Source organism: Stegostoma tigrinum, chromosome 29 (assembly GCF_030684315.1).
Source record: "Stegostoma tigrinum isolate sSteTig4 chromosome 29, sSteTig4.hap1, whole genome shotgun sequence".
Taxonomy (NCBI): Eukaryota; Metazoa; Chordata; class Chondrichthyes; order Orectolobiformes; family Stegostomatidae; genus Stegostoma; species Stegostoma tigrinum.
The window spans coordinates 34,125,533-34,144,020 of record NC_081382.1 but is presented as its reverse complement, the minus strand read 5'-3'; the positions used below and the strand labels follow the sequence as shown (position 1 = coordinate 34,144,020).

Genomic DNA, 18,488 nt, shown 5'->3' with positions numbered 1-18,488 from the left:
AGAGTCCCGCAACATGGCAAATAACTGAACAGTGGTAAGTCTTCCCCAGGAATCAAGAAACTCTAGGAAAGAAGTCCCATCCTCCAACAGGTAGAGTCTCTCAATGCTCATCGGTACCAAAGAGGTGAAGCGGTCCAAGAGGCTGAAAGCAATTTGCCACAATTTTCTACTTTGGCTTCCCATGTGACAACAAACAGGTCATCCCAATGTTCTGTTAATTACTGACTTATGGGCCTCAATTGATAACAAGTTGGGAAGGATCAGAGGACGGCCATCCAAGTGCATCCCTACCCGAAGTTAATTTTGCTGGGTGATGGGATGGCAGCAAGGTGCTCACCTGCCAACCTCCTACCTAACTAAAAGCCCTCCTCCTATCAAATTCTCCTTGATGAAGGACATTATATTCCACTGTTTCATTCTCCAGTGGATGCCAACAACTGGCAAAATTTTCTGTTGTTGCTTCAGATGTGCAGTATTCAGTTTTTGAGGAAAATATAGTTGAGCTGAAAGCTAGATAAATTTAGTTTTTTGAAATATTACATTTGAATAATTAATAAAAATGTTAATTAAAACTGCAACTATTTAGAGTGGGGACAAAATTAAATGTCTTCTGTAACAAATGATGCAATTTTCTGAGAAATCTGTAAATGGTTGAGCAGCCTGCTTATTTATTCAATTCAGGGTCCTAAACAACATAAAAATTAATTTTAATTTTACTGCAATATGCAGGGACATCACCAACCCAAGGAAACCTAAACAGATAAATAGAGAGCGGGACATAACACCAGCGCTTCGTCGGAGGCTCACTGATGATGTTACCTAGAATGGTGACGAAAATGTCTGAAAACAAACCTTCCAGCTCAGCGAGCAAACTTACATCCAGAGCCTCAACCTGAGCTACAAATCATCTCAAAACTCGCTATGCAGGAACAAGTTGACAATATGTGGGAATTAGTAAGCCCACACATTTGTATCAGGCAACGCGCAGATGAACAGTGACCCTTAAAAGGGACTCTGATAGCTAAAGAAAAATCCTACGGTATTTCTTGAAATTTTATGGTCCAAAAGGAGCTGAATTACCATGACTTGCTTTAGACCCAAGCCAGTTTTGAAGCCAGCCAATAATCTGCCCTCTGTCTTCCCAAAGCTGGCAAACTACATGTGCCAAACAAGTGCCCAGCTGCAACCTCCAAAACAAAATCCCACTGCCTTTGTACTTATTGAGTCCAATCTAATACCTACTTATTGGAAGACGGTATACTTGACAGTTACCTTCCCATCTTTGCGGACAATGATTTCCATCTCTGATTCTCCACAGTGAACAGATTTAACATAGTTGTCTAGAGACTCTGATTGCAGCACAGACGTATGGACATCATTTGCTGTATAGAAGAGATAAATATTTCTTAGTCAACTATATTGTTTTTGAAATAATTTCCTTTGCCACAACTTCCACCCACTGCCACCTGGAAACAAACTGGTACAATAAAAAAAAATGAGAGGAAGTAATAATTAATGAGCATAAAACATATTAAAATATTTAAAGTGACACTCTGATCTTTTCCCAAAACAAAGATGTCTACAGACATAAATGCAAAGAATCATTTACCTCAATTTAAACTTCGCACTTTTCAAGTAATAATATTATAAACTTTCATCACACAGGGAAGAAAAAGACAAAGCAGTTTCTACCTTCAGAGAAAGTTCAGATGAAATGAGGTTGGTGACCATAGTTGACACAATTGCGTGATGTTCCATCTTGGGGGGGGGCACATTTTTCTTTTTTCTTACCCATCACCTTCAATTTCACTGTCACTCCTGGTATTTGACCAGGTTTTTTCTAAAACTCATTTCCACAGCCACATCACATTCCTTAGTGACTGCCTCTGGCTCAAATTTATCCCACTTGGATTCTAACTCAAGTTTCATCCTTTGAGCTTTGAATCCACCCAGGATCATAAGTATCTTTGTGATGTTCAATGTTCCACAGACAGCTGCTCTCGCCACTTCCTGAGATCCACACTCAGTACCACACGTCGTCATATGCAACAACCTCTCTCTCCAACTGCATCATATCATGCTGACTCAGGCCTGTGCCACTGCCCAGTTCCAATCAACATACTAACAAGAATATTTTTCTCTTCCTTCCAAGCATCAAGGCACACAAGATGCAATAACTTAGCGATACCCAAGGTCCTCCAGAACCTACCTCCCCTCCCCTCTGATTTCATCCACTCTCTGAACTCCACCTTCTGCCGTGTATTCACCAACACTCCTGACCTTCCGCAATTTGATGCTGAATGTTTTGTACTCAGCAAAGGTCTCAGTTTTATCCCTCTGTCCCCACGTTAATGAATTTTGGGCACGTGATGTTGAGCTCTTCTTCCATCGCCTTTACCTCCTTGCACATTTCTCTGGGCAAGATTTCTCTCACCATTCCACAGACACCTTCGTCCGCTTCCAACACTCTCCTTCGACTTGGACACTTCCCTCTGGCCTTTTACTTGCACTCAACCTGTTCATTGAAAACTGCTGATGGGACATAGGTTGCCTCAATTTCTCTATCCCCAGCCCCAACCCATTCCAACCTATCCTCCTGGGAATTGACTGCAATCCATGCTCTCAGATCCAAACCTGACTTTGTAATTATGCCTGCTGATAAGGGTGATGCTGTTGTTGTCTGGTGGACTGATCTCTACATTGCAGAGACTGAGTGCCAGCTCTGTGATACCTCCTCCCACTTCCCCTGGACCACGAACCTACTATGTAACATCAGCCAACTGTGTCTACTATGGTTACAACCTCATTTCATCTGGTGATTCCCCCACCACCACCGTTCCACTACCTCTAGTTTCTACCTTTGCTGTCTTGGATGTATATTCAGCATCACTTTCAAGAGAAAGCTCACCAACCAGAAATCTTTCAGCATGTTAATTCTATCAACTTAGACTCATTGCTAAGCCACTGGCATCTGCAAAAATCTGCTCACATTAATTAAACAGGTGACAAAGATCTTCAAAAGATCTAGTCAATGGGTTACAACCTCTTTGGGGTCTATTCCTCCACTCCAAGGATACTTGCAAGTGAGATATGAAGATAACAGACAATAACACTGACAACTGGGAAAGTGTAATTTATGGTCATAACTTCTGGAGGCGGACTGAAAAGGCATCAGAACAGTACAGAAGAAACAAAAGAGAAGGCCGAAAAGTGACTTAGAGAAAACAAAGGACATCAAATCATGTTATTTCCCAGCCCATTGTACTGCTCTGGGTGGGAAGTGCCCTGCCAGTGGAGTTTCTGAGTGATACCAAGTGAAGTTTAGCACAGTTACCATCGTGGCAGAAGCCATCGTTGAGAATTAGAAGTACTCATTTTACTCTCAAAACGTGAAGTACTTTAACTCATACAGTAAGTTTTGGAAATTTCTATATAATTGCATGAACAAAAACAAAGTTGCTGGAAAAGCTCAGCAGGTCTGGCAGCATCTGTGAAAGAAAAAAACAGAGTTAATGTTTTGGATCTGAGGAAGGGTCACCGGACCCGAAACGTTAACTCTGTTTTTTTCCTTCACAGATGCTGCCAGACTTGCTGAGCTTTTCCAGCAACTTTGTTTTTGTTCATGCATTTACAGCATCCACAGTTCTTTCGGTTTTTACATAAATGCACGTCTTTTTAAAACCAAAAAGTCCTCCAATACGCCTGCACTTCTAATTCTTCTAATCAGAGGCGCAGGAAAACTTGACATTTTGGGTCGGAACCCTTCTTCAGGAATGGAGGAGGGGGAAGGGGATTCTGCAATAAATAGGGAGACAGGGGGAGGCGGATAGAAGATGGATAATGGAGGAGATAGGGTGAGAGGAGACAGACGGATCAAAGAGGTGGTGTTAGATCCAGTGAAGGTGAATGTAGGTGGGGAATTGGGGGGGGGATAGGTCAGTCCAGGGAGGACGGACAGGTCGGGGGGGGGGGGGGTGGGATGAGCTTAGTGGGTAGGGGATGGGGGTGGGGCTTGAGGTGGGAGGAATGGTTAAGGAGGCAGGGACTAGCTGGGCTGATTTTGGCATTTGGTCGGGGAAGGGAGATTTTGAAGCTTGTGAAGTCCACATTGATATCCTTGGGCTGCAGAGTTCCCAAGCGAAATATATGAGATGCTGTTCCTGCATCTTTCGGGTGATGTCATTGTGGCAATGCAGGAGGTCCAGTGTGGACATGTTGTCTGAGGAGTCGGGTGGGAGGAATTGAAATGGTTCACGACTGGGAGGTATAGTTGTTTGTTGCAAACAAACTATAAACTTACTAACACAACTCCTCATACAGTCATAGAAACAGACCCTTCAGTCCAATTCATCCATGTCAACCAGATATCCTAAATTAATCTAGTCCCATTTGCCAGCATTTGGTCCATATCCCTGTAAACCCTTCCTATTCATATACCCATCCAGATGCCTTTAAAATGCTGTAATTGTACCAGCCCCCACCACTTCTTCTGGCAGTTCATTCCATATATACACCATCCTCTGCATTGAAAATGTTGCCCCTTAGGTGCCTTTTAAATCTTTCCTCTCTCATTTTAAACCTATGCCCTCTAGTTTTGGACTACCCCACCAAAGGGAAAAGACTTTGTCTAATTACCTTAGGTGTGTCCCCATGATTTTATAAACCTCTTTAAGCTCAACCCTCAGCCTAACACTCCAAGGGAAATAGCCCCAGACTATTCAGCATCCCCCTCTAGCTCAAACTCTCCAACGCTGGTAACATTTTCATACGTCTTTGCTGAACACTTTCAAGTTTCACAACATCCTTCCTATAGCTGGGAGACCAGAACTGCACACAGTATTCCAAAAGTGGCGTCTCTAATGTTCTGTACGGCATGACCTCCCAACTTCTCATTGTTTGTTTGTATAAATAACAAATAATTGGGGGGGGGGGAGAAAAAGAACAGATCCTGTGGTACACCATTAGACATAGGTTCCAGTCACTAAAGCGGCCATCAGTAATCACCCTGTCTCCTACAATTGAGCTGATTTTGAATCCAACTGTATTAACTTACCCTGGACCGCCCGTGCATTTGCCTTCTTGTTAAGTTTCCTCTGTGGAATTTGGTCAAAGGCTTTGCTAAAATCCATATAAACTACATCAACCCACATCTATACACCTGAATGCCACTTCAAAAAATATTCAATCAAATTTGTTTAAAATCCATTTCCCTGACCGAGTGGTTGCTCAAATGACCTAACCTCTCCTTGTGTGGTTTGCAGCCGTATCGTGCTTTACGATTGTTCTCAAAAATAGCATCGGGACACATTCTTATCACAAGTCACTATATCAATAATCATCATAGACTCCCTACACTGTGGAAACAGGATCCTTGGCCCAACAAGTCCACACCGACCGTCAGAGCATCCCACCCAGACCCATCCCCCCTATAAACCAACTAATCTACACATGCCCCAACACTATGGGCAATTTTCCATGGCCAATCCATCTAGCCTGCACATTTTTTAGACAGTGAAAGGAAATCAGAGCACGCGGAGGAAACCACGCAGTCACTGGGAGAATCTGCAAACTCCACACAGACGGTCGCCCGAGGGTGGAATTGAACCCGGGTCCCTGGTGCTGTAAGGCAGCAGTGCTAACCACTGAGCCAACGTGCTGCCCCAAATGGGGCTCTGTAAGAACCATTCCAAAATCTACTACATTTGAACGATAATCAATCTTCCCATAACCTCCATGGCCATTCCTTTCAACGCTCTGGGATGTGGATTATAGGTACAGGGGTTCTGTCAACTTTTATTCCGAGCAAATAATACACTGGAAAAATTAAACTAATTTCCTTTGGTCCATCATTATCACAAATTCCTCGGATCTCTTTTTCTGGAGATTTCTACTATCTTCCTCCAATTAATTAGTTTCTCTATCACTTCTCAGTTTTAAATTCTCCTGTCTCTGCTTGCCACAGACCAACATTCATCTTTGCTGATACGTTCTTTTTACAAAACTACAGAAGTTTTTAAAAAGTCTATGTTTATGAATCTTCTCATTCATATGCACATTCTATTCTTTACCAGCTTCTTGTTCTTACTTTGCTGAATTCTAAAATGCTCTCACCTCTCAGTGTGCTACTACTGTTTGACAATTTTATAAGTCTTCTCCTTTGAGTTAATACAATTAATCATCAATCTCAACAGTTGCCTTATTTCTCCAGTTGGGTTTTTATGCTTTAAGGGAGTGATTGTATATTTGTTTGCAGCCAAATATCTTTAAATATTAGCCTTTGTTAGTCTACCACTGTACATTTAGAGGTATTTTCCCAATTTACCACTGCCAACTTGCCTCTAGCATGTTAACAGTTTCCTTTGTTTTGATACAAGATCCTAGTTTTGGGTTAAACGGCATTAATGCAAATTTTATGAAAAATTCCAACACACTACAGTCATTCTGGCTTAAACTGTCTTCGACAAAATTAATGAACCCTTTCCTATTGCATAATTATGTAAAATCGCCTGCTCCTCTGTTAATTCCTCAACATAATGCTCTAAAAAAAACCACCAATCTCCCACACAATTAAGGATCCTGTCCTCCACAGAATTGTAGCGTTTTAGATTTATCCAGCTCAAAATGTACATTAAAGTCACTTATAATGATGTCATACTTGTTATTTGCATCTGATTTCCCAGATCCAACATTAAGGATAAAAAAAACATTAGTGGTAATGTTTACTGCATATAAAAATGGTACAGCAATTATCATGGGGGGTTTTAATCTACATACCGATTGGACAAACCAGGTCAGTCATGGCAGCCTTGAGGAGGGGTTCATGGAATGCATCAGAGACAATTTTCTTGAACAATATGTAATGGAACCTACGAGAAAGCAAGCTATCCTAGATCTAGTCCTGTGTAATAAGACAGGAATAATTAGTGATCTTACAGTTAGCGATCATCTCGGAAGGAGCGATCACAGTACGGTCGAATTTAAAATACAGATGGAGCATAAGAAGATGGTGAGTAAACTAGCTCAAAATATAAAAACAGGCAGCAAAAGTTTCTATAACTATGTATTTCATAAAAGTGCGGCAAAGATAAACATTGGTCCGTTAGAGGATGAGGAGGCCAATTTAATAACTGGGAATGAGAAAATAGCCAAGGCATTAAACAGTTATTTTGTGTTGGTCTTCACAACAAAGACACAAATAACATGCCGAAAACTGATGGCAAGAAGGTTATAGCAGGTGAGGACCTAGAAACTATCACCACCACTAAGGAGGCAGTGCTGGGCAAGCTAATGGGGCTAAAGATAGACAAGTCTCCTGGCCCTGACAAAATGCATCCCAGGGTACTAAAAGAGGTGATGGGGGAAATAGCAAATGCACTAATAATTATGTACCAAAATTCACTGGACGCTGGGATGGTTCCCACGGATTGGAAAACAGCCAATGTGACGCCACTGTTTTAAAAAAGGAAGTAGACAAAAACCAGGTAACTGTAGGCCAGTTAACTTAACTTCAGTAATGGGGAAAATGCTTGAATCTATCATTAAGGAAGAAATAGCAAGACATCTGGATATAAATGCTCCCATTGGGAACACCCAGCATGGGCTCATGAAGGGTAGGTCATGTTTAACTAATTTGGTGAAATTCTTTGAGGACATTACTTGCATGCTGGACAATGGGGAGCCTGTGGATGTGGTGTATCTGGATTTCCAGAAGACATTTGACAAGGTGCCACAGCAAAGGCTGCTACATGAGATAAGGTTGCACAGTATTACAGGTAATGTATTGGCATGGATAGAGGATTGGATGACTAGTAAAAAACAAAGAGTAGGAGTAAATGGGTGTTTTTCTGGTTGGCAGTCAGTGGTTAGTGGTGTGTCTCAGGGATCAGTGTTGGGATCGCAATTGTTTACAATTTACGTATATGATTTGGAGTTGGGGACTAAGTGTAGTGTGTCAAAATTTGCAGATCACACTAAGGTGAGTGGTAGAGCAAAGTGTGCAGAAGACACAAAGTCTACAGAGGGATATAGATAGTCTAAGTGAGTGGGCAAGGTCTGGCAGATGGAGTAAAATGTTGATAAGTGTGAGGGCATCCATTTTGGTAGGAATAACAGCAAAATGGACTATGTTTTAAATGGTAAAAAAAATTACAGCACACAGCTGTGCAGAGGGACTTGGGTGTCCTTGTGCATGAATCACTAAAAGTAGGATTGCAGATGCCGCAGGTAATTAAAAAGGCAAATGGAATTTTATCTGCCATAGCTCGAGGGATGGAGTTTAAAAACAGAGACGCTATGCTGCAGCTGTATAGGGTCCTAGTGAGGGCACACCTGGAGTACTGTGTGCAGTTTTAGTCTCCTTGAGAAGGGATATACTAGCACTGGAGGGGTGCAGAGGAGATTCACTCCGTTGATTCCAGAGTTGAGAGGGTTGGACTATGAGGACAGACTGCATAGGCTGGGCTTATACTCATTGGAATTCAGAAAAATAGGGGAGATCTTATAGAAACATAAGATTATGAAGGGAATAGATAAGGTGGAGGCAGGGAGGTTTCCAGTAGCAGTTGTAACTAGGACTAGGGGGCATAGCCTTAAAATAAAGGGAAGTGACACCACTGGTCACAGGTCTCCAATTTGACACACCCCTTCCACTACTACTCTGTCTCCTGTTGCCTAGCCAGCTTTTTATCCATCTAGTTAGCACACCCTGGACCCCATGTGACTTCACTTTCTCCATCAGCCTGCCATCAAATGCCTTACTGAAGTCCATGTATATGACATCTACAGCCTTTCCCTCATCAATCAACTTTGTCAAGTCCTCAAAGAATTCTATTAAGTTGGTAAGACATGACCTTCCCTGCACAAAACCATGTTGCCTATCACTGATAAGCCCATTTTCTTCCAAATGGGAATCGATCCTATCCCTCAGTATTTTCTCCAGCTGCTTCCCTACCACTGACGTCAGGATCACTGGTCGATAATTACCCGGATTATCCTTGCAACCCTTCTTAAACACCCTTCTTTCATTTCAGTCTACAACTGAAAAAAGACAAGATACATTCCGATCTAAATTTTTGCATTAAATCATGGCTCAAAACAGTGCCCTCTGCTTATCATTTCCCTAGAAACCATTCCTCCATATTTATCCTCTTATAATCTTACCTTATCCCAAATTCTTTTATTAAACTTTCTCCTCACCTTCTCCTTTCCAAGAATAATGTGAACCTCTCGAGTTTCTCAAATAATTAAAACCTTACTTCCTTAGCACTTGCGCAAAAAAACCCCTTTGCATTCACTACTTGGCTCAAATGCCTTTTCTAAATTTACTGTGCTTTTATTTTGTAATTTTCCCATTCCACACATTTTTGGTTCACCTTTTTGTTTATCATTAAATTCATAACTTCTTTGGTAACAAAAGAAAGCTTTAAGAAGTTCCTCTTACCACGAAGATTACATTTAAGTTTGATCTCATCAAACAATGGAATCTCTGTCAACGATGTAGCACCACGTTCATTTTCAATGGCCCACTCCACCAACTGTTCTGAAGCTTTTGGCAGATTAGATACAACTGATGTTTTCAATCCAGGCCAAGTTGCATGAATTCTGTGGGATAGCTGAGAAATTATGCAATGTTGTTACTCAAATCTGATTATCATTTATAATCAAATGTCATCATTGAAGGCACCCTTCTAATTTTGTTTTGTCTGAAGTCAAATTGGTTTATACATGGAAAAAAGTACATAATACACTTTCTTAACAACATTGATGAAATATAAAAATCAATTTTAACTTAAGTTGCTTAATGAATATTAAACTTGCCCATTTTAAGCATAATACATTAAAGTTGTATAACTAAAACATTTTGAAAAATAATATGAAATGAAAGACTACTATTTAACGCTTATTCATGGAGTTACAGAATCCCTACAGTGTGGAAGCAGGCTACTCAGCCTATCAAGTCCACACACACCTCCAAACTGCATCCCATCCAGAACTCCCCCCCCTGCCTCATAACCCTGCAGTTCCCATGCCCAATCTACTCGCCTACACATCTGTGGAGACTATGGGCAATTTGGCATGACCAATCCTCCTAACTTGCATATCCTTGGACTGCAGGAGGATACTGGAACGCGAAGAGGAAACTGACACACAGAATGTGCAAACTGCAAGCTAGACAGTTGCCTAAGGTGGAGCTTGACCCAGGTTCCTGGTGCTGTAAGGCAGCAGTGCTAACCACTGAGCCACCATGCCATCCCAAATTTTTGAATAATTGTCTTTAGAATACATGTTCTAAATGACTGCAGTAACTTTGATGATGTGACCCTGATACTGTTTTATTACCTTAAGTTGTAATGAAGAAGGAACTTCACCACTGATGTTCAGGTTTATAGGCTTATTGCTCTGTATAACCAGGTACACAGTTGGGCAATTATTTCCATGTGTAAATTCAACATTCAAGTTAACACTCTTATCTTCCAAGCTCCTAAGTTTTGAGAGCCCAAAAAAAGGGATTTGTTAAGAGTATAATGATAAATACATGTTACAATATTTTATGTATAACTATATAATAAATAAGCAATTAAAATAACTTGAAAATTGTCTAGTATAATAATAGATGGATCACGTGGCCTTCCTGAATATCTAGGTTGAAAACTACAGAAGGCTCACAAATATGTATACAGCATAAAGGAAAAAAAGTCCATTAATCTAAAAACATGGAAGTAATTATTTATTTCTATTCTAGTTTCCTTCTTGAAGGCAGATCCACTACTGAGATATGCACCCTGGGCAGGGCAAAGAGGCCAGACCCAAATCCATGGTGATTGGAAATCAAACCCATGCTGCTTAATTTGATCTACACTGACTCTGGCCAAATGGCTAAACAGCCTAAGAAGTCCAGGTTGCTTTGGAACATAGACTTTTACTTGCAGGTTGCAGTCTGGAGCTGGTTGTAATGGTAAATGCTCCAATAGGTTTTCCACTCCATTGCTGACCAGAAATTGTATTGCCACTATAGGAATATGCCAGAAGTATTTACAAGTTGAAATACAGTTGGGCCACAAGACCACCCAGTCATTTGATTTACATAACAGAAATTTCGATGTGATCAGAACATTGGTAGGAAAAAACAATTTTGATCAACAAACTGACAATCCTAAAATGCAAATGTAGACTTTTCAGGATCATATCAGTGCAACTTTGTACTATTTAAGAATAGATGTGATTTGTTGGTCAGAATTAAATCCTTACAGTTTTCATCAGATGTATTCTGTTTTTATTTTATTGTACTTTATTTTAGTTTTTTGAAAATTCATTAAAGGGATGCAGTCATGAGAAACTTAATATAGAAAGCAATGAAGATGCAGCACTGATTCATTGGGATGACAACTAGGAAAACACGAAAATGACGAATCAAAAGCCGATAATAGGTGCATTCATTGGAGCACAGAAGTGTAAGAACTGAGTATCTCAGAAATTATTCTGATGTGTTCACTAGCTACTAGCCAGAAATAAATAGAGGATGGAGTGGAGCTGGGGGGTAGGTGAGATGAAGATAGGTGGACGTAGGTAGGGGGTTATTGTGGTTGGTCAGTGGTAAAAGTGGAGTGGATAGGAGTAGGAAGATGAACGGGTTGGGGGGGGGGACAGATTTTGAAGCTGGTGAAGTCAATATTCAGGTCACTAGGCTGTAAACTCCCAAGGTGAAATGGGAAGTATTGTCCCTCCAGTTTACATTTGGCCTCACTGTTACAGTCGAGGATGCCAAGGATGGACATATCACTAGGGGAGTTAAAGTGGATGGCAATGTAAAGGTTGGGTTGATTGGTGCATGCACAGCACAGATATCAGTGTTTCGTCTTCCCAGTATAGAGGGGACCATATCAGTAACCCTTGCTCACAAAACGAGCTATCAAGTTTCCCACACTACAAGAGAAATTTATCTTCAAAGATACACCGTTGGCTGTGAGGTACTTTGGAACAGCACAAATTTGTGAAAGGCAGCATATTTTTAGCAAGAGAAGGCTGTGGGGAGTCCTAACCAAGGTCTTTAAATGTAAAGGTTTTTGATAGGATGGATGTAGTGAAGATGGAGGCTAAATTAGGCAAATAACACCTTTATAGTCTTACTTGGTCAAAAAGTCACTTAAGGCTTGAAAACAGGATCCAAGCTGCATACAAGTACACTTCAATGGGAAGCACACTGGGTAGAGACCAGTAACTAATCTTTAAAAGGAAGAAGTCCAAAGTTCCACTTATTTGCTAAAAAGGATGCAGCCTCAAGATTGAAGCAGATTAAAAAGACTTTTCACTTTGTTGAAGTCCAACCACCCAATTAACAAATTTACACAAGTTAACATCAACCTCAGTTTGTGTGTTAAGGTATAAATTGCTAACACCAAAAAAAGTCTTTAAAATGAGTTCAGCAGTATCTTCAGCACATAGGTCATGCTCCACTATAACGTTTTTAAAAATTCTTTTCTTCTTCGAGAATTTCAGCTCCCCATCCCCTGCCAAACCACAATGGGTCAGCCTACACCCAAATTACAGCAATGCACAGAATTCTATGGACATCATCTTCACCAAAACGGTGCTGGCAGACAGGACATTCTCAATTCTTCTTGGAAAATCTACAGTATGTATATTCACCAAGTATCTCAAAGTAACAGGTACAGTTGCAATCTGTGCACTCACTTATTCTCAATTTCTGAATATAGCCTTCATTTTCTTCAGCTTTCTTGTACTGCATCACTGGGATCATATATGGTGAGCTTAAAATTTATCCATGCCCTTTTACATGCTGTACAACAGAAGGGCTACACACCAAGTTCTGGATAGTGGGGCTAAGCAGAGTGGTAATTTTTCATCCAGTGCAAATGGCTGCCTTTGTGCGGAAAATCTTTTAAGAATTTATTTTACAATCCCATGCTTCCTATGCTAGAAATTCAGTAATGCTCAAAATTTTAGTTTCCAAATACAGTTTCAGTGCTAGTTTCCTTAGAAACTAGCAGAGTTTGTTTCTATTAATGGGGTCCCTTTGCAGTTTCCCTTTTCAGTTAGGGACAGCAGCTAAAAACTACAAGTACCAATACAAAACACTACTGATTCCACGACAGAAGGAAACCATTTTGTTAACAGGATCTGCATGCCTCCTGGTCTGGTAGAATTTTAGTTTGAAACTAATTGTGACTTGGAGATTGAGGAGAAGCTGTCAGTAGATCAGAGGAGATATGGCAGGCTTTGTAGTTCAAGGTTTGTAATCAAGGACTTTCAGGGAATAATTCTCCCCTCAATGTCATATAGGGCCAGTGCATGATGATTTTTTAAATTCAAAAATATACGTTATTCATAAAAATGTTTGGGTACACACAAAAGGTCCAAGGAAGGTTTTGTACAGTCTTTGCTGAGAGAAAGATAAATTGACATTAGATTTTGACATCCCCTAGAGCTACCCTCCATGTTGCACTTACAAAGGCATCTACTCATGCAGGAAACTATTTCATTTTCAGGCAACAATGTGGTCTGAGACCCTAACAGACCCTCATTACACTCTGACAGAAAGATCTTAGATGGTAGTCTTTCCCCACTGAAACTTGGTTGCAGCTGCTCCAACCTTCAATGTATTTCTCAGCACTTAGTCCTGGACTTTGAATTGTGCCAGTCTCCTACACTTGGTTGAGGTCAACACTTTACATTGGAAAATCAACAGGTTTCAGGCAGACTAAACAGCAACTTTCATTAAGTTGATGGCCTTCTAGGCGCAGATGATGTTTTTATCAATGCGTCCCAGGGAACAGCCTATACATCACAGGATCCGACATTATGGAGCTGCTTGGGCCAAATCTCGACAAAAGTCAGTACATCTATATCTAAACTTTCCTATCAGAGACACATTTTAACAGGTGAAGTATGACATTCTCCTCCCCAGTCGTAGCCCACTTTGAAGGTAGCATGGAATGGAGGAAAGAATGTAGGCATACATGAAGGATCTAACACTGTATCCTTCTCACCACTAGCCAAGCTATGTCTTGGTGCTTGTTGCAAAGTTCTGGCAAAAAGGGATTCTGCCAAATTACTTTGACACAGTCTGCTCAGGGAACCACCTGACAGAATTAACCCTCTCCTTTTCCTGGACATAACAGTCCACATACTTAGAGTGCTTTGCAGAGAGGCCAGACCCATCCTTCATAACACTGGGAAGGGGTAAAACCTCAATATGTTGTGACACTTGGTGTTTATATACCGAGGATCTACACACAACTTGCTACAGCCACACAAAGGTGGCTAACAGGATGAGGGTGGTATTGGGTATGCCCCTCCCCTCCTTATCCAGAGCTTTGCACATTGTATCCGAGGGCACAGTCCCATTCAAGGGGAAGATGGCTCAGGTGACTGCAGTGGCACATTCTTGAAGAATGGACTAGATCTGCGCCACGTGCAGCAGCACTATAAATAGCTCACATCTGATATTTACATTTTACCCATAGTGGAGAAGGAGCAGTGCTCCCATCTGCACAGTTTCTGCCTCTTGAGGCTTTTTTATTGCAAAAATATACCTTTTATTTATAAAAAAAGAATTTTTATGTACATAGTTACTGATGCAGTTCTGAACAGTCCCTGCACATAAAGAACTGGCCCTGCAATTTCAAAAACCCTGGGACATTGCTTAATTATGCAGGGCTGTATTTCGATACATTGGAGGTACCAAGAGGGTCTGATAACTGAAGAGAACCCCCACTGTGCTTTGCCAGAAAGACCTTGGACAGCAGTCTTCCCCACATGGCTTTTCTTAATTTCTAAAATATACTTTATTCATAAAGTACTTTCATATACAAATAAATCACTAGATTGGTGCTGTACAGTAGCAAATGAAGAGACAAACGAACAAACAAACCATTGGAGATTGACTCTCCAATAAACCAAATGGCATTTCTTACTTGTGCAAGATTATATTTATGCATATTTGAGGCAATGGGAGGGGTCCAACAACTGAATGGACCCCATTTAACTTCACCAGAAAGACCTTAGAGAGTGGTCTCTCCCCAGCGTGCCTTGGTGGCAGCTGCGTACTTTTAGTTTTAGTGCGTACCTAATCTCGAGGTTTCTTCACTTCACAAAAAGGTCTGTGTGAAATCTGCAAATTTGCAACCACAAAGCATGGCGAAGATAGCTTTGTCTGTGCCAGTCAAAATGACTGCAGCTCTTAAATATCACATGTCTGATTCATTTCAATTGCTGCAGGAAATACAAGCAATATAGAACAGTTTGCAGTACACTGCTGTGTAAAATTCTCTTCACATTATAAAGTGAAATATTATAATCTTATTTTCTTTTCCCAGAGAAAAGCAGGCAGAGCAATAACAAGGATTTGTACAGATTCACGTTAAAAAAAATGGCCATGTTTATGAACAAACCCCTGTATCAAGCTGGAATTGGGTTCCTTCGTGGTCTTAGGCTCCAAGACTTCTCAAAAAGTGTAATTTGAAGAGCCTAATCAAACACCTGCAAACAGATTAAATTAGTGGAAAACTGCCATGGTGATTAAGTAAATTAAGGGGAGGGGTGATTTATTCAAGGTATTTAATGCACTTTGTACTAAGTTTATCTGCACTGGTTATAATCTGTGTTCGAGGTTCCTTGATCTTTTGCATTGGTCTAGCCAATTAGATTAACTGTACTGAAGGAAAGCAACACAGCCTAGCAAACATGCTATACCATGTAGTTACACTTTTTATGCAATTTTGAATACAAGTAATTATGAAACAATATAAATAAAACACATTTAAAGGTAATAGAATGAAAAAATGATTTCAGTGGGCAGGCATTTTAAACTGGTTAAAATGGCAGACAATGAATTTTTAAAGGAACAAATTGAAAGTTTATTCATGATCATTATCAACAGAAACTAATGATAATATTGATACCAGATGATATGGATATGCTTCCTTCTCAACTAACAAAATATGTTCCGATCAAAGAATAAGGGAATGCACACAATAAACAAACACCCTGCAAAATGAAATCAAGATCTTTCAGATTATTTTCTTTGTCTGGCAATAAACATGAAACCCTAACACAGCAAAACTGGTTAGGAAAACATTCATTAGAATAAATTGAAAAGGGCATTGGAACCAAACTGCAAGGATAAAAAGGAAACTAACAATGGAAATGAGGAAAAATTAAAAAAGGATGTTGGGAATAGACAATACCTAGTAGACAATTTGGACAACATCCAAAAGGAAAACCAATCTCTCTAAAGGGTCTAGCCTGAAACGTCAGCTTTCCTGCTGCTAAGATGCTGCTTGGCCTGATGTGTTCGTCCAGCTCTACATCTTGTTATCTCTTAATTTAAAGATGTTCAGTATCCACTCTGGCTCCCAAGAAAAACAGATCAAGGTATTTTCTGATTGAGAAGGTAGAAAATGCAAAACAGCAGAGGGGCTTACTGCAGTCCATGTTCAGAAACCAATGACTATGGTAGATAGACAGTAGGCACATGAAAAATGTAACAGAATCTTAGCCAGTATTCTAGCTCTCTTGAGATACAAAAGAGTAATACATTAAGCTGCTATTGTTGAAGATTCCATTTAAACAGCATCCAAGTTCGGCATTTAATTCTGGACATCAGTTCTCAAATGGATATATCAGCCTTGGAGTGCATGCAGCAGAAACTCACCAAAATGATACGGGGTGATGAATGTGCTGAACAATAGGGGCATATTGAAATACAGATCTTATCTGTACAACCTGAGTACAGGAGATGAAGAGGTTATCCAACTGAGATATTTTAAAGTTTGATTTGAAAGGTAGATAGAAACTAATTGTTTTGGTTTGCAGAGCAGGTCAATAACCTCAAAATTATGCTGCACTGGAGGCAGATGTCAACAGTGTTACTGAACACCTAGACAACAGCAGTGCTCTGTGGATAATTTAGAGATTTTGGTTTTTGTGGCATTTGTGACAAATTTTTTAAAAAATCACATACACTCAGCAGCATTAATGAACAGTGACATTTATATCAAATTGCTATGTAGATGCTTAAGAAATAATTACAGATTAATTTGATATTCAATACTTTATTCACTCTTGCTATGGTTATTGCATTTTCCAGAAGTCAATATTTTTAATAACTGACAAAATGTTGTAAAGTTAAGTATTTCACATTTTTTATTATTAAAGATGAAAACATATGAGGGACTCACTTTTTAAAATCAAATGTAAGTTGAACTTTCATTGATTACACCCTGTCATGGAATATATGACCCAGTTTACTTTTCAAACAAAACACATCACTGTGTCAGCCTTATTACTTCCGTACAAAGCAACAGTGGCTCTTTGAAAAAGCAGGACAAATACAACTTGGCCAATTTCACTTGACCGAAATGAGGAAAGAGGTTGCTGACAGTGTTATCAAGTGACACTTACTGATATTAACTTAGGTTTCATCAGGGCCATGCATCTTCTGACCTAATTACAGCTTTCGTTCAAACATGGACAAAGAGCTGAACACAAAGATAAGTGACAGTGATCAGTGTTAACATCATGGCAGCAACTGACAGAATGTGGTAGTCAAGGAGCCCTAGCAAACGTGAGGTGAAAGGGAACCAAGGGGAAATCAATCCATTGTTTGAGGATGGCTGTAGTGTTAGAGATCAATCATCTCAGTTCCAGGACATCAATAGAGGAGCTCTTGAGGGGTCTGTCTCCTGAACAACTTCAGCTGATATATCAATGACATTCCTTCCATAAGATCAGAAGCGGTCATGCTCGCTGATGATTACACAATGCTTAGCACCACTCATGACTCAAGATACTGAAGCAGTCTAGGTCCATAGTCTTGGACAACATTCAGGCTTGGGTTGTTTAAGTGGTAAGTAACATTCAAACCACACAAGTGCTGGGCAATAACTAGCTTCAACAAGAGGAAATCTAACCATATTTCTTTAAACTTAATAGGATTACCATTGATGAATTTCCCAGTGTCAACATCTTTGGGGTTACCATCAACCAGAAACTGAACTGGGCAAGCCATGTAAACACAGTGGCTGCCAAAGCAGGTTAAAGGCCAACGAATTCCATCACATCTAACTCCTCATTCCTGACTCCTAAACACTGCCTACCACCTAACAAGACAAATTAGGAATGCGATGGAATGCTATCCAGTTGTCTGGATAAGTGCAGCTCTACACGATCCAGGACAAAAAAAAAGTACACTTTAGTAACACTCCAAATAGCACCATAAACATTTATTTCCTCCAATACTGGTAGATTAGTAGATGTATGCACCAAATACAAGGTGCAATGTAACAATTCACCAAATCTCCTTTGCCAGTACCTTCCAAACTCACAACCTCTATCATTTAAAAGCGAAGGGCAGTAGACACATAAGAATACCTCCAGCCCACACAGCATCCTAGCTTGGAAACTATAATTGCCATTATCACTGCCGCTAGATCAACGTCTTGAAATTCCCCAACATCACCGTGGGTGCA

The 18,488-nt window shown here is 40.2% G+C and overlaps 1 protein-coding gene across 3 annotated transcripts in view; it reads right to left on the bottom strand.

The window, feature by feature from the left end:
• LOC125465406 (transforming growth factor beta receptor type 3-like) overlaps positions 1-18,488 on the bottom strand; it is a 141,639-nt gene that overhangs the window by 47,474 nt on the left and 75,677 nt on the right. For all 3 annotated transcript variants that reach the window (XM_059638415.1, XM_059638413.1, XM_059638414.1), the window contains 3 exons: positions 10,339-10,480; positions 9,440-9,611; positions 1,273-1,382 (listed from right to left, as the gene is read on the bottom strand). In XM_059638415.1, the coding sequence (XP_059494398.1) occupies positions 1,273-1,382; positions 9,440-9,611; positions 10,339-10,480 (424 nt within the window). The remainder of the gene's footprint in view (positions 1-1,272; positions 1,383-9,439; positions 9,612-10,338; positions 10,481-18,488) is intronic.